This window comes from Athene cunicularia (assembly GCF_003259725.1).
Source record: "Athene cunicularia isolate RWA chromosome 8 unlocalized genomic scaffold, athCun1 chr8_part1, whole genome shotgun sequence".
In the NCBI taxonomy this organism is placed as follows: Eukaryota; Metazoa; Chordata; class Aves; order Strigiformes; family Strigidae; genus Athene; species Athene cunicularia.
The window spans coordinates 13,816,934-13,844,078 of record NW_020799109.1 but is presented as its reverse complement, the minus strand read 5'-3'; the positions used below and the strand labels follow the sequence as shown (position 1 = coordinate 13,844,078).

General features: G+C 38.6%; 1 protein-coding gene across 2 annotated transcripts in view; it reads left to right on the top strand.

Moving 5' to 3' along the window:
- The window catches only part of ADGRL4 (adhesion G protein-coupled receptor L4), a 77,446-nt gene that overhangs the window by 16,293 nt on the left and 34,008 nt on the right, over positions 1-27,145 (top strand). For both annotated transcript variants that reach the window (XM_026854390.1, XM_026854389.1), the window contains one exon: positions 23,067-23,219. In XM_026854390.1, the coding sequence (XP_026710191.1) occupies positions 23,067-23,219 (153 nt within the window). The remainder of the gene's footprint in view (positions 1-23,066; positions 23,220-27,145) is intronic.

Here is a 27,145-nt window from a genome sequence, read left to right as displayed (position 1 = left end):
AGTTTGCATTTCCCTAGCCATCAAAGTCAAGCAAACTCAAGATGTAAAATGGTAGGAAGTCAGATCTCTACAATTACAGGTCTTGAGGAATGTTTTTTCTGCTGCAAGTATTCCAAAGCATTTTTATTTGAGATGTTCCTATCTATTTTGCTTGGCTTCATTTTGAGTAACATAACATTATCTTAAGAGGCAAAATTTTATTTGAACTGAAGAGTCTGATTAGACTTACAGTCTACTTAGATTTTTCTACTCCTTGGGCTATAAATTATTAGGGAAAGATTCTTTATAAATGAACATGTGTACATGGATCGTAGTGTCTATGTACATTTAAAAGGCATTGAAACTATCTGAAATCCTTTAATCTATAGAAAAGGTCCAAAGCCTTAATTCACCACATTTAGATCCATATTCAATTCATCATGCAAATGTGTTCTGTAAATGGAAAAGAAATAATAAAAATATGCTGTAGTTAAGCACTCTGCACATAGTTTCACTCAAATAGATTAGGACAATGGAATACTTTCACAGGTCTTTCCATAGCACACAGAGCCTAGTGCTTGAAAAAAAAAAATCTTTTTCTCATTCAGTAATGTGGGATCTATAAGGCAGCTGCTGCAAATAGCTAGAGAATTTGGTTTTTGTTTTAAACCTCTAAGCAGATTCAATTTGGGGGACTTGATTTGCTTGTGGAGAGTGAAATTCTTGAAAGAGTTTATTACCTGTGTCAGTTTTTACTACTTCTGTTCTCTTCATGTTAATAGTATAAGTAAACAAGGTATACAAAGAAAATGGCAAGATTTTTACCACTGATTTCTCCTCAGAGTTGTGACATAATATAGTGATGTGAAGACAGATGACTTTGTATTATATTACATTGCTGTATGTTACTCCGTTGCACATAACCAGACAAAATCTTAGAAAATCCCAAACATTGAAATTTATTGAGACTAGAAAATGAGTGAAGCCTTTTCTGGGATCTTTTGGGGAAATGTCATAATTAATAATTCTCTCCTAGCTGGTTTTGTTGTTATTGCTCTGCTCCAGCCTTTGACAAACCAGATGTAAGCTGCTTTGGGCTGATATGTCAGTGGGCTCCTGTTATTATCAGGTGGGACATAAAACCCTCTCTCACATATTTGTATAGATAGATCTGGTCACTGACTTCCCCTTCCCATCCTCTCTCCTCTCCCTCTCTATAATAGCTCTGTCCTGATTGATGTTAACAACATCTAGTAATTTAGTATCATCTGTGAATTTAATTCTCAGGCTGTACATCTCTTTTTCCAGGGTGTTAATAAATATGTAAAATAAAACTGGGCTTAACACCAACTCCTGTGGCAACCCAACTGGATACCTCTTCACAGCTCAGCGCAGTGCTGTTTGTCATGACTCATTATCCTTTGTTTACATTTCTTCAGCCAGTTTTCAATCCACATGACAGCATTTTTATCCAAGACATTATAAATTATTTTTCTAATAAGAATTTGTGAGCCACTGTATCAAATGCTATACTACAGCCCGGATATACTGCAGCCACTCTGTTCCTTCTGTACACTAACCCAGAAAACGATGAAGAAACAATTACATTTATCTGGCATGATCTGTTCTTTGAAAATACAAACTATTTATTGGTCATGCTTCCCCTGTTGTTCCAGATGATTTTATCACTCATGATATTTATTCCATTATTTTAGAAGAGATTGAGAGCAGTCATACCAGAAGATAACTGCAGGTTCACTCTCCCTCTCTTCTCTTTTCTCTTGGAAGACTATGGGCAGTTGCTGAGATTCACACCTGGGGTTTTAAGGCAAAGTGGGCAGCATATCCCAAGTGCACACCCTTCAGCAATGAGGCATCGCATGTGAGGAGTACCACCAGAGCACAAGGAATGGCAGAGAGATGAGACTAGCTATTATCTAGGCAATAGAGAGAAAGGACAGGAAGGTATCGCATGGCTGTTAGGAGGCAGAGGACTGTCATGATGGTCTGAACAGAAGAAAGGAGCAGGGGAAGTCAAAGAGAGTGTCAATACCCGGAGTCAATTTGACAGAGGAATTCTGGAGCTGTCTGGCCTAGGGGAGGATCCTTAAAATGTCATTCATTCAGTGATTTTATCTTGTGTTGTATAAACCAGGAGCCATGCCTTGCTGTCATTCATAGTAATTCTTGTGCTGCTGTTTGCATCCCATGCCACTTGGGGCTTTGGAAAACAATTTAAAAAATAATCCAGTTTCTCTGTATGAATTCAGATGTAAGCATCATGTTTGTGCACTGCACAGTTTGTATCTGTAGCCCATCTCTTCTTATGCCATCTGGGTCATGTGGATTACTGGGGACAGGAGCTTCTGCTCTTGTAACTCCATGTCTGGCTGGTCCCTGACTCAAAATGGAAATACACAGACAGACCTTGCACTGGTTTACAGAGAGCTATTCTTGCCTGAGAACAGCAGGATCACACCAAGGATCAAATCGTCTTTGTGGAGGGATTACATTTCCTGCCAAATATGTGACATGGTTCAGTTTCAAGCACATACAGAATAAATCTATGACAAGACAGACATTTAACTGCGGCTTAGTACCCAGGACTGTCATGGGACACAGCTCTCAGCATCTGATCTAGCAAGATCTTCTGGTCAATGTCTGCGTGACCTTGGGATCCAGCTCTCTAAATAATTTCTAAGGATGGTGTCTAATGAAGTTTTAGTACTAATTCATATATATTGCACAAATGTGGATTCGCACAGTCAAATTATATTGTGAGATGACCCTGGAGAAGCCACTTCTAAAGAAACTAGTTTTCCTTTCTGCCAGCTCTTGATACTGCTCTGCAAATCTTTACTATCTTCTGTGTGTCACTTACCTATGCTTATCCTTGGACTTTAAAACACATTCATTAAAGAGATAACAGGTTTCGTTTTGTATATCATTAAGGATTATCCTGTGAAAACAATGCTACTGAAAATATGTGGTGGCTGACTTCTAAGGAATGTGTGGACGCTTTGTACATATCACAGAAATTTTAGTCCAGCAGCTGCTAAGACTATCCACTTAGGAAAGCATGTGGAATAGTATAATGAGATTTTTCCTTATATATGCAACAAAAGAAAGACAAAAAAGAGGAAAAAAAATTACAAGGAAGTTTTAAAACAGATATGTGAGCCTTAAAGATTTTGCACCACTTTCCTCCTCCAGAATTAAAGAATGTTTAAAGTAGAGTAACTTGGGGAATGACAGCATGGCTATATGATCCCAGGATCTAACCCATACTTCAAGATTTCACAGATTGGAATAACGCTCTCATGAATAAAATAATGCAGGATAAAGTGGTGTTTATGATTTCTTTTCTCAGCAGATTAGCTATGTACATCTTGTAACACAGGCTGGCTCTGTGGAATATCAAGCACAGCAAGAGACCTGTTAGAAAATGAATTACATTATCCAGACAAAGCAATATCAGAAATGTCCCAGAGTCTACACTGTCTTAATGTTGATTTAAAATCAGATATTCATATTACCTTTTTATGTCTAGTAAAGCAATGTGATGGAGCCTTTCTTTTGCCAAAGTTGTATTAACCCATTTCTCTGAGTTAGGTAAACTGTAATGTGTCTGCTTTACAGATGGATAAATTTAGCATAAAGAGAGGGAAGCCATTGTTTTCAGTCAAGAATGCCTAAATGTAAGTGCTTTCATCTATATTGGCCATCCATAGTGTCAGTGGCTCTGAAAATGAGCCCCTTTCCATTCATTTATATGACAGATTATTTTACTTTAAACAATTCTTGGGTAAAATACATTAGGCATCCCTAGGGCAGGAACTTGAAATCAAGACTCCTGCATGAAGACACTGTCTGCCTGGCTGGAGACATGTGCTCATGGGATCGACGTGATTGAACTGCTTTTGCCAACTGGAGTAGCTTCAGTAGGAGGGATGGGGTATGTTTCTGCTGAGGTACTGCCTGCGGCTGGGTGATTAGGGTGCTTTTCAAGACCAGGGGAGAGTGGCTTTGTTTAGGACTGCCTTTAAACTCCTTAAGGGTAAAACACTGCTTATGAAGAGAACATTGCCACTACCTCCTTCTCTTCCTCCTTTTCTTCTTCCTGTGTTTGAATAAAAGTGACTGCAGCTGCATTGAGCATAGTGCAGGTTCTCATAGGTGTGTTAGGCATATTATGTTTACAGGACCCCATCCCCTTGGCAAGGAGTTCCCAGTGGTATATCAAGGATATCAAGGAGCACAACACAGGCATTTGTCAAAGTCCTGCTTTTGGTGCCAAAATCCTTTTGTCAAACTGTGACTAAAGAAGTAAGTAGCCACAGAGCAAGGAATTAGAGTACCCCGGTCAGTAGCCAGTCTTTTCCAGCCAACATTCTGATAAATGTTGTGTAAATTATAGTATAATATAAATTATAGTATAATATAAATTATAGGCATATAAATTACAACTTGTAGCATGGAATATTGGACCTGCTGGGGGTTTTAGCCTGAATGTATGGCATAGCCAGCATACTGTTTCCATCATTTTAATAACCTTTATAGAGCAGGTGGCTGATGCAGTTAATGCTGCTATCATTTTTCTTTCCTTGTGTGATTTGCTGTGATGACAGTTCCGTCGTTTCATTTTGAGTATTTAAGGCTATTAGGAAGCATTTTCAGGCAATCATCTAGTATAGCTATTTTCAAGCATGCCTAAAGCATATAGGGAGTCACCCACTTTCACACTGCATATTTCTAAATAAGTATATGACATGTTCTGTGTTAATCTGTGGAAAAACTATGGACAAGATCACCAGCTGTGATAAACTGCATAACTTAATTCAGTTAGATAGAGTTAAGCCCTTATGTTCCAGATGGGGATCAAGACCAACATCTTACAACTGCAAAAATTTCAAAGATGTGAAACATTTCTAAGATCATTGAAATATATATTTTGCATTTCAAAGATAAAATACAGAAACCAATATGTCATCAAACCATTTAATTTCCTTCCAAGTTTGAGAGAAAATTGACAAGAGATCAGCAATTGGCAGGAGAACAAATGAAACATATTGAAAGAGCCAATTTGCTAGTATCGAGGGAGGCAGATATGTCAGTTTTACATCTGCTCAAGCAAAGTCCATGTTGTTGTTTTTTTCCCCTCCTCCTTTTAAAAAAATATTTCATTATCTAAAGGTTCAATTAGATAACTGAATATTAGATAACTGAATAATCCTTTATAAGTGACCAAGGAGCACTCTGTTCATTGAAGAGCCCCTTCCATCACCATGCTGTAATTCTGGCAGTTGCAGTTCATTTGTGGAAGTTTCTGATTTTTTCCCAGAACTTGTCACACCTGACACACACCAGATTTCAATTGCAGCTGAGTAGTTTCCTGGGCCCCAATACTCCAGATGCCAATTTACTACCTCTTTCTTGAACTAGCTATTAAAAGGGAAGGAAGTGGAAAGAGCACTGAGATTTCCACTGACAGTCTACTTCAGAATATAGGCAGGTATCATGGCAATGAGCAGCAGAAGGAGAGAAAAAGGAGGCAAGGGTAAGTGCTTCCATGTTTTTAAATGCTGACAGCAAGGTGGGACCCTTATATAGTTACTTTCTCTGTGAAGCAGGTAGGCAGTTGTGAGCTAAATCTGTCCATAGGTGTTAGTCAGAGCTGTAAGTCTGAAGTATGGTAGTAGGTGTTTTTTGAAGGAATGTGTATGGGTAACGAAATGAGCAATTCTCTGCCCTTGACTTTCCCAGTAGCTATTTGGTAGTCTCTATTCTTTTTATTGTTAGCTTATCATGTCAAATTCTTGTGAGAAGGATCTTTAAAATGTTAACAAAATGAGGTAGCGCAGTTATGTAATTCTTAATATTTTATTAATTTTGAAGAGGTTGTATATGTTGTATGCCTAGGGAGTGTATGCAACATTGGAATACCAAAGAATTTAATGAGAGAACCACTAGAATTTAATGAGTGGGACCACTGAATGTGCAGAAGCTTTGTTGCCAAGTTATACAACTCTGAATCAGATCCTATGTATACGTGTACCCTGCAAAGTGGAAACATTAAAAAGTTATTTTATTTAAAATAAAGAGTGTTGCTAGGAGTTTGAAACTTGAATTTTGTTTTGTCTTGTGTAAGCTTTGAGTATCTGAGTAGTTAATGTGACTTCATAGTTAAAACTTCGAGTAAAAAAATACTGAATATTGTGAAAGTATTAATTCCACATACTGAAGGCATTTCTAACATACTGAGTGCTGTAGCCTTGAGGTGCCCATTGAGGCTTAAAAATAACAAGTAATTCTGCTTATCAATAGACTATCACAGCCCTCTTTCTTGTTCACAGTTTCTATCTTGAATTCCATGCCAGAAATTTTTTTCAGCAGGGAAGAAACTTTGTTTTAGGGAAGGGTTTGGTCTGCTTGAGAAAGATGTGTTAGTTACTGCAAGGAGAGCATCCAGTGACTGGGCTGGACTCATCTCTGTGTCTCAGACTATATCCAGTGCTCAGCAATGGGAGCACTAGGTTCAGAAACAAGTATGTCCAATGTGGAACTTCTCTGCGATATCAAAAAAGGTATTCAAGGTTAAATCTCACAACTACTTGAATCCATGACAGAATGTCCTTTTTAGGTCTGCTTGTTAGTGGGGAAACAAGGTACTCTTCTAACCATGCAACTTTTGCACCATCCTTCACTCAAAGCAAAAACATTCTGGAGAGCAGTGCTTGAAAGGAAGTTTCAGTTTGTTTCATTTGTTAGGATTCATTATTTGGTTTATGCTTACCCAAACAAGATCAAGGTGCCAAATGAGTTCATACTGCTATTGAAGTACACATCACCTTTGGGAGTGTGAGTCTGTTTTGTTTAAATCAAAACAGACAAGGTAGAAGAAAGGATTTTATAGATGGGGAACTGAGACAAAGGCAGTTTAAATGATTCCCCAGACTTCCACCCACAGTCTATAACAAAGTCAATAAATGAAAATGAAACCTGTAAGTCTCTCAAGGTCAAGTCTTCAAGGGTGCATCCAGCTCACAACCTCCAGTTGTGAAGGTGGCTTCAGGAACATGAATGAAGGTGGAAAATCAGGAGACTACTGTGTAGAGGGATAAGCAGGATTTGCCTTCCAAGAGAAGAGTGAGCAAGATATATCTGGAAAAATGTGGCAGAGCCCACCTGGAATTACTTGGGGGGGAGGGGGTAGGTTGTCATTATGTCAGGGCTGTCGGATTCAGCACCAATGAAAATGCCTCAACTCCCTAGAGGCATATTTTATGTGTAGAACTGTGAAGGCCAATAGAGACGCCTGTATTTGCCAGAACAGTTTACACGTGCCTCCATTGCCCTTTGTTATCAGGGGCAACATCTTGCTGAGTACCCACCAAAGATGAGATACCCTGCTGGGCTGATGGCTTCTAATTGTGCTGTTTCCATTATCATTCCAACAACATCCCTCAGCAAAAATTGGTGTGCTAAAGCACTGCTGACATAAAAGATGTGGACAGTATTTGTCGAGCAGTCTATTGGAGAGTCCACAGCCTTTCCCTGTGCTTAGTATAGATGGGAAGTCTTTGGTAGCAGCTGGCAAATGTTGAATTATTAAATTGTGTCTACAGCACTTCATATAATTATTGCCCGAGTGATAGTACAGTCAGATAAGCCTGGTGTCGACAAGCAGACTTTTCTACCTTCAGAGTTTGGTTAACTGGCTTGCTGTTTTGAAATTCAGGAGGAGTCCACTCTGAAGAAGGATTTAAATAGAAAATTAAATGGGTTTGCATATTGCTCTGTATGACAGATTTTTTTTTTTTGTTAGCCTTCAAAGTCTGCATGATCTAACCAAGCATGTGGAAGTAAGATACATATTTTTGAGTGCTGTAATAGTTGCTATTGTGGAGAAGAGTTAAATATAAGCAGTTAGCCCAAATTTTATTTTAATTCACAAAACATTTAGTGGTTTAATAATACTGTATGTGGAGGCAGGATAACAGATGGCTGAAATAGCCAATTGAGAAGACACCCAAAAACTATCTATTCAGAGGGAATTCACTCTCCAGTCATCTTTTTTTCCTCAAGGAAACAAATGTAGACAAGAGATGACTCCACAATTATGTCTTGACTAGAAATAACTGTGGCAGAAACTCTGTTTGCTCTTCCCATCTCTTACTGATAAAGTGCAATTAGTATACCCCTTGTCTCTGAGATGTTTGTAGGCAGTGTTATTGTGAAGGAACATAAGCTGCCACCACAGCAGTTCTTTAAACATGCAGTTGAAAACGACAGCTCTACTATGGTGACAGAAAACATCAAAGCAACAAAACACACTATTTTATCTGATGGGGGTAACAATATCTCAGCTAATAAAATGGTTGTCATCCCTGCCCATTGTATAGATAAGGAAGCTGAGGATGTTTGGATGCTCTTTGTTGGTACGCCAAGTTGCAATTACCCTATGACAGAGCCCTTCTGGGCTATGATTGATGAAACATTTTGAGGGGGAAAGCACTTCAATAAGTGAATTTCATTGCGAGCGATGTCATCATCAAATCAACAATGGTTGGCAAAAACAAAACCACTTTGAGTAGAACTAGAAAAACATGGCCTTATTTAATCTGCCTGGGATGTCCTTGCCACATTCATTTATTTGTATTTTATGTTGGATGTAAACAAGTCTAATTCTGAAGTTCTGTTGACCTTTTCTGGCTTTGACATCAAAGTACTGTCTGCAATAAAGATGAGAAGACTTTAAAGGCTTCAGTGGCTTGTCAGAGTAGGGTATGTTTAAACATAAAATAACACAACAGTGCAGCCTTTGGCTAAAACAGGCACTGAGTGAAGTTCTAAAGAAATTTGTTGCTCCTCAAGAAACCCATCATTATCTTGGAGTTTAATGGATTAAAACTGGACCTGCTTAGGAAATAATCTTTGCTTCTTTCCTGGGCCTTAACTCACAGGGTTGAGTTAAGGCCTCTCGCTTGCCTCTGACAGATGTAACATGGATGTTGCCAGTTAAGAGGAAAGAAATGCTCTGTCCTTACTCAAATTTCCAAGTCAGCCTTTCCAAAGCATGGCGATACCCTTTTCCAACAATGTGTGCTGCTGTCTCGTTCCCCAACATGCCCTTTCCCCTGGCTTCAGCTGTCCCCTATTCCAGATGTTTCAATGAGTCTCTGGAGGAGATCCTGGAGGTTGACTTGGTGCCTGATCTGGAGCCAAGGCAGCTAGAGTAAGAATTTAAGCGCTAATCCAGTATCTTCAGATTTAACAGCTTGGCCATTTGAAAATAAATGTCTTTTTAAACATTACTTTTCTCTGTGCATATCTGTATTTAGATTTGAGATGTAATCCTACTCCACTTGACTGAATAAACAAAAGAAATGTTTAATGCTTACTGTAACAAAGTTTGCAACAAACCCAAGCTCAGAGAACCTTTCCCAGAAAACTATTCTGGGATCTTCAGTATCTTGACTGAGCTGGGACTTTTGGAGCAAAACTAAGGATATCCTATAGAACTGCCTGTGCTGGTACATCCAGAGATGGATGCAGAGGACAAAAGGCAATGACTTTTTTCTAATGAACAAAACATTTGATACATGATGTAATAGTTCTTCTGGGTTAAAAATAGAGTAACAGTATTTACTGCTGCTGTTTGTTAAACCAGTTTCTTGTCCAACACTAAAAAAATGACGCTTGCAGTGCTTCTCCACATATCTAATAAATGGCCCAATTTTCAGGGATACTTAACATGTAGAAATCTACCCAGTGCTTCTGCAAGTTCAGTCTATTTGATAATCAAGATGTTTATCTTGATTATGTTTGCTTGAACTAAGATTTAGGCACTCAACTTTGAGAGGTTTATTTCAATAAATGAAAAGAAGCTACATTCTTTTTTTGAGTGATTTGCTTGGGAAACAAGTTTTTAGAATTTCCTACTGAGACCTTTACAGATGAGTAATAATTAGAAAAATACTAGTGAAGGTTTCTGCAGTGCCTCCCTCTCTGACAGATCCTCAGTATGGCAGTCTGTGGAAATCTGTTTACATGCATATATTCAGTACCTTATGACAATCTCCCTTTTCTGTGGTTTCTGCCCTCTTAGTATGTAAATTACACCCCTCACTTTAATCAGTGGCAACAGTGTTTTCTCTGTTTTGTAATTGGGACTTTGTCTCCAAGTGTCTGCTGAGCTGACACAGTGCAGTACTGAATAAACCATGTCAGGCAACAGCAAGCAGTGTGGCTATGCAGCATGCTGCTATGTCCAGGCTAATAGAGACTGTGTTTAAAAGGATAATTAGCCTGGCTACTGAGCAGCACTAACTGTCCGCAGTACAACCTGCTCGGAGCTTGGTGCAGCCCTCCACGGAGGTGTACAGGCATATCTCCAGTTGCTGAAAAATACAGTGTTTATACACCATATCTACACCCTCCTGCCTGTCAGTGCTCCCAGGGATAAAATGCACATAATAACAGTTTTTGTGGCAGGTTGTATTATGGTGGCAAACTTAAGTGTTTTCAGTTCTGACTTGTGCCACGTTTCAACATTATTCCCTGTTATAAGTATTACTTCTGTCCAAACTGTAGATATGTTTTTAATGGAACTTTCATATTTTTGCCTACTAAGCATGTTTCATATCTTTGGGATAATAAAGTCCTTAGCCCCACTTCCTAAGAATAAACACCTTCACTAGAAAATGACAAAGTTGTGTAGACAGCAGTGATTACAGATGAACAGAATATTTCAACCTGTTATGTAATAACTATTGAAGATGAGAGTAGTTGGTGTATCCAACAAGGGAAGTCACTTTAGAGTATATTAGGATGCTCTATACTCTTCTCACATTCAAAATCCATTAAGGAACCTGAGTGGGGTAACTTGTTCTGCCATTTGTCATGGAGCTAAAGTTTGCCAGATTGTATGCTCTTTCTGGACCTTTCTTTCTATCAAGACCATTTGGTATGAGAAGACCATGGGCTACATCACTTTAAAGCTGTAGAATTCAGGAGGGAGAGATCAAACAGGAAATATGGCCTTTAGAGCCGTCTGGGTTTTTGGAAGAGGTTGCTCCAGAAAGGAAGAGGGCTATATATTTTCAAATGAGTAAATTCCATTAAGATGATATCTGACTATTATATGGTAAATTACGATGATTACCCAAAAATCTGCAACACTTTAACTGAGCCTGAGAAGTACCATAGACCAAACTCCTGAGTTTTATAACCTCAAATTCCACTTGTATCATTACATTTAGCTTTAATTCATATCAGAAAAAAAAAAAAAGCGGGGGGGGGGGGGGGGGGGAATGACAAACACCAAATACTATAAGCTTTTTATAGTGACTTTTGTTATTAGAAACTAACTGCTGGGGTCAGTCTCTGAGAATATCTCTGTCAGTAGTTAAGATGTTTACACCATGGAGTTAAATACTTACAGCATTGACAGTAGCTGGAAATACTTCAGTGGTTATTGTTGAAGTCATTAGTCTAAACTGAAGTAATGCTGGCATGTTTTCCCTCTGGGTAGAATTCCTCAGTCTAATTGTCTCCTCCTTGCCAGACCATATTTGATATCTTCAGGTTTGGAGACTGGATGTTTTCCAGTAATTAATGGCTTTTCCCAGTTATAGATTGAAATTATTTCCTTTTGTGAATTATTTTATTATCCAGTAGTGAAGCTATTGAATTCCAGAGCATTTAAATAGGATAACTTACAAATAGAGCCCATATAAAAAACACACTCTCGCTAAGCCACATGAAAGCTATGTTGGGCACTATAGAACATGCTTAGTTCACATGTAGTGTTTGACAAGAATGAAACAGTATTGACTTTAAAAATATTTTTTAAAAAAAACTTATTTGTTATTGGTGTTACCTTCTTCTAATGATCTAACTTTAATATTAAACTTAGAGCAATATAGATCTATGCATCTCATAGACTAGCATTAGATCACCTCCTAACCTCCTGAATAGTACTGGCAATCAAATTTCATCAAGCTACTCTTGTCTTGAGTACTGTAACTTGGGTTTGACAAAAGTACATCATGAACTCAGTGTCTCTGATGGCCAGACTGGACTCCTTAAAGTACTTTGTCCACTTGGAGCTTAATTAGCCTGTGGTTTCAGAAATCAATGAATACTGTTCCACAACGAAAATAAATAACTTCTGTAGTCACTGTTTTATGGCCTTCCATGTTATTTGAGCTATTACTTTGCTCAAAGCAATTTCACCACATCTTTTATTGTATTCTGCTTTTTACATTCAAAATGGAACATTATGCAGATCTCAAAGCTAAAAGCAAGAAATATTTTTAATGCTGTTTCAGATATGTTACAGCAAATTATTTTTCAAAGGACAAAATTTATTGAAGATAATGTAGTACAATTACACCTGCACTTCATAATGTACCACCTATTTTTAAATAGCAGATTCAAAAGCACGAAGAGGGACTTCTAGTTAAACATTGATGAGCCCAGCTGTCCTTTCTATATATGGATCTGTCCTGTTGTCCAAAAAAAAGATTTCCTACTGAAGCTGTTGCGTTATATCGTGATTTAGCAAAAACCTTTTCAGGAGAGTTCAGTTTTCCATTTTCCTTCCAAATATACTGCTAAATTGGTAAATGTAAACTGACAGAGTTTATCTCCCCAGGGCCAGGAAGGTAGTCTGGAAACGAGACCTAGGAACTCATGTTCATACTGACTTCCAGCCTTGTGTTTCACTTGCCATTAGATGGGGTATTATTGAACAATCCAGACATATCACCACCTGCGAATGATGACCCTTGTGTAACTGGTTGTAGGAGACACCCATCTAGGAGCTGTTGGGGATTAGATATGGATGAGTAATCTTGTTATGATTATACTACCTTTCTTTAGATGCATTTAACATCTGTTGAATGCAGTTCAGATGGATCCTAAGATTTGGTGCATGGTAGCATGAATCTCTTTGCAGCTACTGGGGAACTATTTTCTCTATGTAAGAAGATGGCTTATAGATTCTAATATAATATGCAGAAGAAAGTTTGGGTTTAGACAAATACCAGAATGTGCCATATGGAGTTTTTGTAATTTGGTTCAGAAAGTTCTACAAACAGAGTTTTTAGAAATTAGTGTTGAAAATAACAAGAACCAGGCGCACTGGGAATCAAGCAACAACTCTGAGTCTTTTTTACTAAATGCTATTATACAGTGGCTACTGGAGTATTGGGGGGATATGTGTACACAGCATAAATTGTGACATTTATTTATATAAACTGAAGAAAGGGTTAAACAATGTAATCAAGATTTCAGCCTCACATTCTGATACATCTATTTTCATGGTGCTGATTCTATGCCAATGTTATGGTAAATGGAAAATGCAGTGGGAAGTCTGCAAGCAATTATAGTGCAGATATTGTCTGGCTATATGGTTTGGTTTCATGGGAGTTTTTGTTCGTTTGTTTTGTTTTGTTTTTTAATACAGTTCTATTTGCAGTGCTGAAACAGAACTTCTGCTTGGGCTGCCCATTCAGTTCTTCAGGGGGCATAGTCATCCACTGGCAAATCCTTCTCAGTAAGGGAGTTCTGTGCTGCTCGCTTTCCTTTAAACAAAAATATTCTTATTGCACATGTGCTGGTTTACTCTTCAGTTAAAAGATGAGTTTTGGGTGAAAACAAGTAAGTTAGCAACAAAAGTGAAAGCTGAATTGGGAATGATGTAATTTAATAGCAAGGAAGTTTCTAAAACCCTTCTGCTGGTAGCATTCAGAAAAACATTGACACCTGCATACCGCTGGCAGTTCCAATCTGGCATATTCCTATTCAGCTGCACTTCACCTTGTTTAAATTCCATGGTTTAAAAGGAGGCAAAACAAGAAACATGATGTGTCTCAATTACACTCTGTCTAATCCTTGAGTAGTAAGCTTGCCACAGGGTGTCTGCCGGCATGTTGAGGTTGCATCTTTGTAATTAGAGCTCTGTGGGGTGAGGGAAGGAAGGGCAATGTGGTCTTCATTCTTGACTTCTTCTCTTGGCAGGTTTTTCCCCTTTACTTCTATAATAGCAAAGATGCAGGTTAATGGGAGTCACTACTTGGACATTAGTGAGTTTGAGGTCAGGCCCTGTTATGGAAACACTCTTCTCACACACTTAAACATGAGAATGTTCTGTTTACTCAGAAATAAATGGAGAAACAGTTCTGCTATTTCAGAGCCTGCCACAAGAAGGAGTGATGGAGCAGGTCAGCTGGGGGAAAAGCCTTCAGAATTAGAGATGAACCTGAGCTTGCCCTTTAGTTCAAACACACCTGTCTGCCCACTCTAGGGGAGGAATTCAGCAACTGGATCTTCATCTCTGGCTCCCAAATGTGTAAAATGAACCACCCCAAACAAAATGACAGTCAACTTGAATTAAAAGTACCTTTAATATACAACTAGCTCTGTGCCTGGATTATTTTAGTCACTTTATAAATCATTACGGAGCTCCATGTACTCTCTGATTTGTGTTCACCACCATGTGCCATCTGTTTGAACTCACATGCCTCACCGTGTCACTGGCATTAAATACTTGAAACAGCCTGTTGTGCTCTGTGGAGGGCTCCTAGAGCAGCAAGCACGGCGACAATCCTCCACGAGCACCTGGGTGCTTCCAGCCCTGGCTCCCCAGCACAGTGGGAATGCAGTGCTACTGCTGGCACATGGTGTTCGAGATCCCAGGATTTGGTCCTGTGCGACTGAACGATAAGTCCATATCCTGACAGAGAACAGAGCTATTTCTTATCACAGTCTTTGATGCATGCTTATAGCAAGTCTGATAAAGCTCATCAGATAATGCTTAATGTTCCTCTACCTCATTCAAGCTGTGTTGTCTCACCCCCTTTTTTCACATCTTGTTTTCCCATACTATGATGGCGCCATGGTGGTTTTCATATATAAACTGTAAAGTGGTGATGCATTTCCTGGCTGTGTTTTCTGAATAAATATCTTTTTTGTTTTGAAATTTGGGGAAACTGCTGCCTGGAAACTTTTCTTCCCCCTTAAACTGTTTGCTAAGCTGTTTTCCTTCTGTCTTATCTCTTGCTTGGGACCAAAATGTTTAGATTTTGGTGGTGACATATCACTTGTTCACATCCTGTCAGATGGGAGACTTGGGCTGTTTGAGTTCACGGTATGGCTAACCAGGAGCTGCGTATGACTGGAACTGAAAATGGAATTATTGTTTTATCCCCTCCTATTCGGTGTCTATAATCCAGTTATGCAGCAAATTCATCCAGTCATCACTCCTCACCTCCAAACTCACTCTGATCACTCCAGCAGGCCATCTTCATCATGGATTTTTTTTTCATTTTGCTGTCTCTGACATTACTCTGCTACAGTTGCTCTCTTTCTTTAGCGTTGCATTTTAACTGCTCATCAAGCTAGGTGCTCAGCTGGTGAATTAATGCCACCTTCCTAGGAGGAAGGCAGAAGGGGAGCCTGGAGTCTTCTAGGTGTAAGGAGGTTATGGTCTGCTTCCCTGAAGTGAGTGGCAGCTCCCAGTCCCTTGTGCCTGAGCTGTAATGTGGGTTGTGCTCTTCACCTGCACCCCTGACACGTATCCTGAGACCCTGCTCACCACATCAGCAGGCGATGCCTGACCAGCATTGAGTTTTGCCTGTAATAGAAGGGGGGAATCTTCATAGAACAGGTCTTCCTCTCATGACCCACTCAGGGAAGGGGTGTCAGCCAGACAATGAATAACTAATTGGGGATTTCGACATCCAAACTGAAGCTCCACACTTGCATCTGCATAACTCTGAAGGTTTGTTGTTGAGTCTCTGCTGGTCAGTGCAGGTCTGAGATCTCCTCGGGGGGAGCAGTGGGGGTTCATTGCAGCTGTCTGCAGTGTATGTTAGACCCCTGGACTACAGAGGAGGTGAGGAGGAAGTGCTGGGGAAAAGGTGGGACAGGGCCACTCAACAGGTATCTATTCCCCCCTTTCCCTCTGAGCACTCTGTTCTTTTTAATTCTCAAATTCCTGCAGATGTTTGTATGGATAAATGGTTTGTTTCTAGCCAAGGACTAGCACTCTTTAAGATTCCCCCCACCCTGATTCCTCACATATGAGGGATCACAAATTATAGATTTTGGGTTTTGATATTTCAAGTGTTGAAAAGGCAGGTTGTTCTTTGTGGCTAAGCAAATGACAATTTCATCACTGGCACTTACACAATAATACATGCTTTTCATGTTTAATTTGTAATGTCCGAAAACACCAGCAAGAGGTGAGGAAAGCAGTTTAGATAATATATTAACCTCTCCAAACCTTGTCCATTCTCTGAAATTCAACCTAAGTGTGTTTTGAATATGTAGAAACATGCCTTTCCTTCTTTTAGACTGTTCTGCCCTGTTTCTTAAACCAGGACTAAGGAAATTTTCTGTTGTTTGAGGCTCTTTAATGTAGCCAGACAAGAAAGAACGGCTGAACTGAAATCATCTCTGTGTATACACATAGCCTGTGAAGAATGTGGGAGAAAATATTTGTTTGCTGAACTAAGGGATTTTAGGAGTCCAGCTAACTGCAGAGCATTCAAGTTCAAACCAGTTAAAAACTCCTGCCAAGTTATAAAAACTTCCTTAGAAGTCATTGTGAAAAGCTCTTGCAAGGAGGTAGGGAGTTATGAAATTTTAGCAAGATAGAGCTTGCAGTGGCAAGATTTCCCATGCAGCAACTGCATGGTCCCCTGCCCCAGTGTAGGACAAAGATGAATCGGGCCTATTATGAAAGCAATTCATATTTAAATGAGATTTCCAGCCCAGTTCTGCAGTCTCAAGTGGTTTTTCTAAGCATCTGCTCTTTCATGCTGATTTAGACCAAACTTGAATGCTGAATCTTTGGAGAATCATAAACAAATTGTGTTAAATTACCATTAATGGAAACTCATCACAAGGAAGGAAAGGCAAGGTTGTTAATGGTATTGCTGTTCTTAACTCAGGCTGTGATGGCTGTAGATGCACAGTCCTGCAGCACAGAAGTAATGTATGTAAGATCACCCACTGTTCCGAGACCTCCAGACAAGCTAAGCACAGCAGGGTGAGTAGCACTGGAATTTGTTTTACAGGAAGCCTTTCATTTCCTTGCTTTTGAGGGGTTAAGTGAGGCACTTCAAGTACTGTTCTCCCATGAGGGTTGCACTAGGGAAGGGTAGTTTTAGTTTCCCCCAGGGGCTCCATAGCAGCTTTGGCAGCGGCGGCTGCTGTCGAAAGAGAACAGCCGGATGCAATGAATCAGTGAATTCCCCAGCTGCTCCGCCTGCGTTTCCTTCCTACCTAGTGCTGTCCACTTTTCAGACTACTGTGCCTGAGACTGGTCCCCAGCCCTGTGCTGCCACTGCTGTTCTTGATAGAAGGGCATGCCCCAGAGGCCTCCAACCTTGGTTTCAAAAGGCCTGGATTGAGGCAAAATTAATTGTTGATGTCTTAATTGCTTCTTTTTATGTCATCTGGGCAAGGAACTGAATAGACTGTGAATGTATTGTAGTATACCGTAATGGCCTCAGTGTGCGCTCCTTATGATCCTTAGTAACATCAAGTGTTCATTAAACTTATGAAAATCACACCATTGTGCCTGTGCTTGCTCAGGTGTGGCTTTGGGAAAACTCAGGTTATCAAACTCAAGCTGTGTTCTGGAGTTTTTAATTCATTAAAATCCTTGTCTGGAATGTCAAAGTGTCAAAAGAGTTCACCTGCAACAGCCAGATTTCTGCTGCCCTGGGAAGCCTGTTGCCTCTTTGGCCAGCCTGGCTGGTTATCCAGGTCAGAGCCCACAAAGCACCCTGGCCACAGCACAGATTACCCTGTTGAGGAGCCAGGACTGCAGCCTCTGCCAAAGAAGCAGAGGAACAAGAGCCTCAAGTGTTCTACCTGTAGCAAGACCCAAGTAGAAAGCCTTGGGAGATGTAGGTCTGACTGGCAGATTTTGATTCAAGACTTTGGGAATTCCAGCTCTTCTGCAGAAGAGCCAAAAGCATGGATGTCAAGGGCTGGGCTTTCAGGCTGTGCAGCTCCATGCCAGGCTTTCCATGTGGTGGGCTCGCAGGTGGTAAACTCCCGCAGCCGTAGACCATCCCACCTCAGGTGGCTCTCACCAGTGACCAGACTCCAAGTTCAACATTACTAGTTTTCCAATCAGTTGACTAGCCAATTAATAAAGGCTATCAGCCTGACTGGTATCAATTTAATTCAGTGACAGCGAGCCCAGAACATATTTCGTGTCTATATAGATTTTTCTGTAGAAATCTCATTTTGCATGGATTAGTGAGTACTGAAAATGCAGTGATTGTTCTGTTTAACTTGGGTAGTTTCAGCCTTGTTTGTTGAAGTAAAGGGAGAAGCTATTTACTTGAAAATTTACAAAGGAAAAAAAAAAAAGAAAAACTTCTGTGTGATTGTGAATCAATATGACAAGTTTCACCCCAAAACTAACACTTCATATTGTATGTCATCATCATCATCAAAAAGTCTACCATGGAGATGTGCCCAGTGCAATGGAAAGCCTTCAAAGCTGTTTGGATAAATCCGCTACCATAATACTCTCTCTCTCATGATATTTTTCATGTAAAGTATGTAAACAGTATTAAAAAAACTTATATATCTAAAACTGATAGTTCAAAGCTTTTTCTCATGCTTGTCACAATAACTAATTGTGTCATCTTGTAGCTGTAGTTGCCCTCATGTTTTCTTATTGTATAATTTTATAACCACCCAGTATTAAAACAGCATATATGACAGGGTAAAACTTGCACTTTAGAAAGGATATGGAATACGATAGAAGAAATATTCTCTATCCTTTTTTCCTAAAAATTTCATCAGATCCCACTAGCTTCCAACTGTATCATGCCCTATAATCCACAAATATTTCTTCCTTTTCGTTTTAAAGTTTCTAAAAATTGAATCCTCTTTATACAAAAAATATATCAATACTAAACAAAATTCATACCCACTTTCCTTAATGAAAAAAGTTACCTGATGTGAAAGAGTGATTGTTCAAACACCAGATCCAATTTATAACCCTCTGACAGGGGGAGACTTCCATCAATGCCCAAACTTAATGGAGCTACTCAATCCTAAACCAATAGTGTTCTCATATTATTGAACACAAGCAGCTTCAGTATAGAATTACCATCCTCAATTCAAAATGGAGTTTGAAAGGGTTATATCTTTTCAGAATATTTTCTGCTTTTGAAGATCCTTATATATTTTTAAGAGGCTAGTAGAGATATGATTACATGCAGCTAGTAGCTAACTCCATCTAATGATAATTACATTTATGTACAGTAAAATACATGGTATCTTCATTTTTACGATGAAAATGGAGAATTGGGTTTATTTTGCACCTGTATCATGTAAGCATTCTACCAATATTAAGATACGTATAAATACACATATCTGTATCCTCCCATATTTGGGTTATTTAATTCATTTTCTAGGAAACTATAACCTTCATTATTGTGACTTTTTTTATATATATAATGAGATTTTAGAGGAATACAAATATCATAGAACTACCATGTTAAAAAAAAAAACAAACCAAAACACAAACACCTGAACTAAAACAAAAAAAAAACAAACCAAGCAACCAAAAAAAGACCCAAAAAAAAAAACCTTCTTCCCAGCCCCAAACTGTCATTTCTCAGGACAGTTCAGCTATTCAGGACATGTGTTGTGTAGCAAACATACTTGAATGCACCATTGCCATTTATCTGCAGCAATTAACCTTGTCGTTTGGCCAATCTTGTCTCTAAAAGTCCAAATTTTTCATCAGTTGCTGAGGAAGAAAGAAAAAAATCTTTAAAGGATTGTGCATTCTTGAAATACTGACTGCAGTGTTCAATAGGTATCTGTGCCAGCAATGAATACATATACCATAATTAAATTAAGTAAAAAAAAAGCAGGTAGATTATACACCTGCTGTCATTTAAAGTATCCTCTTTGTATAGACAGAAAATTTTATTAAAAATCAAGCAAACAAAAAAAAAAAAAAAAAAAAACCTGCAAAGATGCAAAACGTTTTTCCATTTATAAATCCTGTTGTTTTTTCCTGATGTCCTTTAAATCACAAACCCAGTAATATTATAAATCATGTAAAACTTGAAAAATTACTTTACGCTCCTGGGCTTCACATTGAACTGCTGCCTGGAAAAAAAAAAAATGTTGTTTATACAGAGAACTCCAAGATATTTTTGCCGTCATTGTTGTGTGAAAGTAGGCAGATCAAACACATCTAGTCAAACTGTATATGAAATTCCTTGTTTTCCTTGAAAACTTCTTCCTCACTTGCTTTTCTCATTGACCCAGTAATTTTCCATAGCAAGCACCACCCTGGACCTACTTACGTCAGTGACTTTTATGCCATTAATTTCAATAGAAGTAGGATGTGGTCCAGTAAATTATCCCTCAGCATGGTCTGCTCAGTATTACATTAGACCATGGGAATAGTGAAAAGAAAGCTTGTTATAAATTTAACTCTTAAAATATTCATTCTCGTGTTTTCATTATAAGTTACTGCTATTCTCCGATATTCTAAGGGTTTCTCAAATTGTCAGAAAGGTGCACTCAATAGGTAAGCCTCCTAAGGCAATATAGTCACCATTAAACCCCTTATAGACATCCTAAATATTGAGAAGAAACACCAATAATCCAGTAAATTTAATCAGGCGTAATTGTGAAGAATTTATTGATGACCACTGCATGAGTCTTTTTAATATTGCTTATAAACTCTTTGGACCACCTAAAAAAGGTAATATAGCTGGATTTTGAGGACTATGGTTGAGCTCCTAGAAAACAAATCCAAAAATTCTTTCATGTAGCCTGTAGCTTTTCTCTCCTTAGCTCTGTTATCCCTCTACTTTGAATGAACCTCTGCAGTCATCAGTGTTCTACTTCTTCCATGACTCCTATCCCATGAGTTTTCCAAAGTCAACACATATTGCTTTCCAGGATCTGTTATACTTTCCCAAGACCAAGTTTACTTGGCAGCTAAAACAGGGTAGTCCACTTCCTTTTGTCATGAAGTACCAGGGTCTGGGAGCAAACTGGAATTGCAGAAGAGCCAAATGGACACACACAAATAGTATTTGAAGAAGTGGACCTTGTTACTAAGATTTTTAAAGTGTCCTGGGGCCTGGTCTCTTCAATGCCACATGTCAAACTGGATTTTTCATGTATTCATGCTTTGCTTTTGAATTTGGATCAACACGACATTTTTTTCCTCCTATCATAATTCCACTTAAAATGATTTGGTTTTACTTTGCCATTGTTATGATCCAAATCATGTACCTTCTCTGCTGTAGTCTCATGAATACCAAAGCTGTAGAATAAATGCTGTGGATGTGTGTTGGCCAAGTGCTCTTATACTTGGATTCCTCATTACATTACATTCAATTTTAGTTATAATGAGCATAATCCATTTGATACTGTTGACCTAAATTCCCCTGAGAAAAGCTGGAGTTCTGAATTGATATTTGCATCTCTGAGTCAACTGAGTAACATTCAAAATCACGTCAGAATTCAAATCTGGAAAATGGCCTGTTCTAGGGTTATGCTGGAGGACACAACTAAGTTATATTGCAGAAATGTATTCCTGCAATGCTTTATGGCTCATGGTATAATTTAATCTTGGCACTGCCCTAGATTACATAACACTTTACTTATCTGTACCCTATCTATGTAAACACCTTATGAGAACACTGACCATCAGGAAGGCAGAAGCACCTTTCTGAAATCATCCTTGGGCATCTCTTCTGAAATCATATTTCTTTTCCCTGTCACGCTCCTTAATCATTCCTTTTCTACAATAAATTGTTATTTGTCTCCCTGTTGGAATTCTTTCCTGTCATTCATCATGTTATGAGTACCTTCTGCTTGAGAACAGGAACAAAATCCCAGTAGACTTCAGGAAGCCTTTAACTCTTTTCCTTTCTCACGATGTAGGAAATAGAGAACTCCACTCAGTGTCATCTTATTTGGGAGAATTTCATTGATTTGTTTGTTTCAGAGTTTTGGAGTGCTTTGGGAGAAATGGGTATTTGGAAAGACAGAATTATCAGTATTGTGGGTGTTACTCTCAGTTTGATAAGTAGAGTGTCTGGGTAAGGAAGCTTTTGAAATTTTTTCTTAAGTTCGGTCTGAAAATTATTTAATAGACAACAGGGACCTTGGAATATTCTGGAAAGGAAACAGTTTTACTGAGTCATAGCAGATCAACTGTATAGCTCAAAGCATGAGTTTGATTTCATTTGACCTGTGATCAAGCTAGCTGCATCCCCATGCTCATAGTGATAGCACATATGCAGAGTCTCTGCAGAGGTGAAGTAGTCTTAAAACTTGTGTATATAGTTTCTTTTTCTTATATCTCTGGTGGCACGGAATTAACCCTGTAAAATAGATCATGTAAATTTGCCGATACAGAAATGATGACTTGCACAGCAATTGCTAAGAGGTAAAGATCAAGCCATGAATCTTACTTATCTGTTTGTTAAGATCTTTGGGATAACTAATTCAAAACAACATATTTGAAGATTCAAATCAATCATTAGGACAAAATTTGTAAGTTTGTTGTCTGCGACTGCTGAGAAATACCACAAAAGTTCTTCAAAAAATGGCCAGAAAACAACATCTCAGTTTGATCCTGCTTTGGTATTAGGGTAAGTGGGTGACTTCTTGATATGCTGTTGAGCTCTTTTTTCTGTTATTCTAAACCTGAGGTTACTCTCTACCTGTAGATATCTGGGTAGCAAAAACTGTTATCATATACAACCCTAGCAGAACATGTACTTATCTCAATTCTTTATTCCAAAGTGAGTATTCAATTAAACCATTCAGTTCAGTATCCTGCTGGTTTTCTCCTTTGTTGACTCGCACAGGATGAGGGTAGAAGAGTGCTGCTGAACACGATTACATCCTTGGCAATGGGAAAACCATACAGACAAACACCAAGAGTGCCAGCTCAGCATTCAAAACTTACATAAATAAAATACCTGAGGCCAAATTAAACTTTCACTTTATTGTTTTCTTCAGTTGGCAAATGCAAATATATTTCTCTCTAATTTATGTCTTGACAGATGATAATGAATGTGAAAACGCTACGCAGCCTTGTGGAGAGCATGCCAATTGCACAAACACCGTGGGAAGTTATTTCTGCATGTGTATGCCTGGTTTCAAATCCAGCAATGGTCAACAAACTTTTGTACCTAATGATGGAACCTCCTGTGTGGGTAAGTTATTAATGTCTGCCAGCTAGCTTTACATTGTCACTCTTCTCTTATTGCTTCTGTTTAATTACAGAAATCTAGCAAAATGCTTTCAGCTTTGTGAAGTTTGGAGTCTGAATATAAAATTCCCATAATTTGGACTGGTACAGATTTAATATTCAAGTTCAGGACCACACTTCTTGCCCATAACACAGCAGCTGCCACTGCTTTCACTAACACTTCAATCTTGACTCTAAAATAATTTAAAATCACATGTCACAGTTTTAGATGATTAATATATAGTTAAGGTAACACAGAAATCCCCAGTAATCCACGTATTTAATGTAATTATTTCACTGATCTGTGAGCAAGGTGGTCATATTCTTTAAAAAAAAAAAAAAAAAAAAAAAAAGTTGCTCTGGACCAACAAAATTCCCTATATGTTTGACCTACTATGCTCCAAATATCTTCTGTTTGGGGACTTTGGTTGGAATATTTTTGGTCATTTTTCAAGTCTGATCAAAAGCAATGAGCAAGATCAAGCAGTTATCCTACAGCCTGTGCCATCCATCAACCTCTGTTTCTGTAATAGTTGGATGGAACATGTTCAAGATTACAGGGGAGGAAAAGTTCTCTGGAAAAATGTTATTTCTGAACAGCTATGCAATCCTTTAGGATTTCCTTTGAATGGAAGATCTGTAACTATTTTTCTTTTTTTTTCAAACTCCTGGTAATTTTCTCTGTATGTTGCAACAGTCCTCAGGGAGTGGGAAAATGAGAAATAAATCTATTGCCCTTTACACCTTTATGCTGACTGTGTCTCATTCTAGATATGTCTCCTGTGAGCTCGTGAGTGCTGACAACCTCTCTTCTTACTGCTCTTAATATCAGCAGAATGACTGCATATTAAGCCAGAAAGTGATCTAATCAACATTTCTTGCCCATTGCTCACATCCATCTGAAACATCCATCTGCTTTATCCAGCCACTATGAATCGTTCTTAAATTAGCTGGGATTGAGTCTGTTAGCACATTGAGCTGTAAATATTCTTGCTGTTTCTGGTCCAAGCTTTGATTTTTTTACATTATGACATTTCCTCAGCTTCACAAGTTTTGTCTTCAAAGTTATTTCTCTGACTGTTCTCATGTCACTTTAGGTTTTTACCATTAGGTTGCTAATTTCTCGATCTTTTTCTTTATCCTCTACTGGGGGTTAGTTTACCATTCTTCTTCTCATATTTGCAAATCCGTATGGGAGGAGCTGAGAGATTTCAAAATTTACACTGAAATAAAAAATTACCTGTGGGCACCTTTTCTCATTAAACAAGTGTACCAATTACTTTACTAAGCAGTGAGTCCTAAAGACAACCTTTTGATCCACAATTAATTTTCTACTTTATCTGTCAGGGAAACCATAATAGGATATTTTGTACCCAATGGATCTGCCGCTCGAGGTAGTAGATATGACTTGCACACAAGCAGCTGACAGTAGTGTATTCAGGGTGTGCTACATGTAGCTGAAACAAACACTGAATTCGCAATTGTAAAGACAGTGCAAGTAATTCAATACAAATCAGAAGACAGAGCCACAAAATATCCATCCTACCAAATTGTACAGGGTCCCAAAATATTTTCAGATTCTGTAAAGTCTTAAAGGTTTTTTTCAGCATATGTGTATGATGTATATGGCAGTAACTGGAAGAATACACTAGTTGAAATTTGGAGGCAATGCCATCATGCAACCTATTTGTTTATGCCGTCAAACCAATCTGGAGTTCCCAGTGGTGCAAGTGTGGTACATCACACTCTGTGTGTGACACTCCATTTCAAAGTCCATGTTCATACACATGTGTGTTCCTCCCCTCTTTTGCTACTATATTAAACTTCCTAATAAAAAGTGATTATAAATCTCAAGGTAGTAGATCAAAAGAAAATTTCAGACAATGGTTTTGGGAAATGTCAGTTCACCCTTAATCCAACCACGATGTTGAGTTTTGAGTTGAGGGTCAGCAGTATTTCATCCATGTTATCAGGAAGAATTGGTGAAGAGATAACAATGAAATATGCAGACAGGAGAGGAACTGGGGGGGTAGTAAGGGAGAAACAGAAAATGAGAAGGAGAAAGGAAATGGAGAAGGAAGAGGAATGCAGTGACGATGACATTTTTCTGCTGTCCTGAATGTGAGCTATTAAAATCTATTTACTGTGTAAAAGCCATGCTTTTTCCTTAGGCTTCACATTTTATTGAATGTTTGGCTGCAGATAAAAAGGTGAAATATAAACCTACTTTTTTTCATCCCGGTCAACAGAGTAAAAACATGAAAATGGCCATCTGTAAAATGAAAGTGACATCCTTGCCACTCTGCCTTTTCCAGGAACATGCTATTAGTTTTCTTCAGGTATTTCTGAGAGTAGTGGGAATTCAACCATTCTCCATCACCTCCTCTTCTGTGACAGGGGAGTTGTAGAGTGGATGGGATATAGCATTATGCCACATTGCTAACTTTTCTTTTACCTGTGCCATTTGTAGGCTTTTTCATTTCCACTTTGTGTGTGCTGCTGCCTTCCACAGTATGAAGACACAGGGAGGGAACATCTAGTCCTTTGCAATTGGACTTTTCAATCACTTGCAAGCTACTAATAAGCAGAAGGCATAATGTAGACATCAAGCTGTCTTGACTGACTGGTGAAGAATCAAAGCGATGTAGGTACAATCCAGTAATTGGCAAGACTGAACATAATAACTGTTCTCAGTACTTTTAATTTAATTGGAATTTCCTTGCCTGCTGCAGTAAATGAGGAGTGACAAAGCACAGAAATAAAATAAAAGGTTATAAATCTATTTTCACACTAGCCTAAGTGGTGTTGGTGATATTATTTTTCTGATCGGAGCTATTATAAAAGCTTCAAAGTTCAGCTCCAGGATTTGTTTTGAATATTTACTAAAAGGCCAGGGCTTTTTGCAGAGCTATGGCAATGCTCTTCTGTTTAAAAAGCTGCTGTTCTTCAACCTTTGCTCAGGAATTTTGTCTGTGAAGACTGCTCACGCAAGCCTTGGCAGCCCAGTCCTGCTCCCATAGTAGATCAAGGAGGACAGTTTGAGCTCCTCGCCCCAAAGCTCCAGTAAAATTGGATTGCTGAAAGCACTGACAAGCTGTTGTCCCTGTGTGGTCCAATTGCATATTCGGTTAAAAAGACATAACTACAAAACATAAAGAAACGAAAACCTACAGCTACTGCACACAGTATTTCAAAGCAGGAACTTAAAAGCAGCATTTGTGCAACTGTCACATATTGTTGGCTGCCCCTGACAATCTCATTGATTTAAAAGGGATACGAAGCTGATTAGTACCTTGCAAGATCAGGCATATTGCCTTTTAATTTTGTCATCTAGGAGATTTTTTTTTCCCCAGGAAACAGTAAATTAGATAGGCGTGATATGGACTCATTCCATATGGACAACTCAACTGCGGAAAGTCTATTTGCATATACTCAACAGGGTGTCTTTATCAGACTTTAAATAGCCATCCTGTTGCCAGAGATGCACCTTGGTGCTTGAGTTGCTGCTGTTGTTTTGGTTAATCCTGACTTCTCATTAAAATCTCCATTATACTTAATACCTGACATAATTACAAAAGGAAGGGTAATTTGCGTGACTGCCCAATAATAAATGATTTATCAAACTAAATGTTCATGAAAAGCAAAATATTATAATAATTTTGAAATAGCATCAGTAAAGCACATGGAAACCTGATACTTAGGAATGGTAGTCTGGAAAGTATTCAAATATTTACTTAGAAATAAGTCATTGTAAGTTTTAGCAAAGCTCGTTGTCATTTCCTGGTGGTGTAGCACTGCATGACATACTGAATATCTTGTTAAGTTGTACACGTCCATTTCTGTGTAGCTGACAAGGCCAAAGAAAGCTTTGGTATAAGGCTGGTGTGTGTT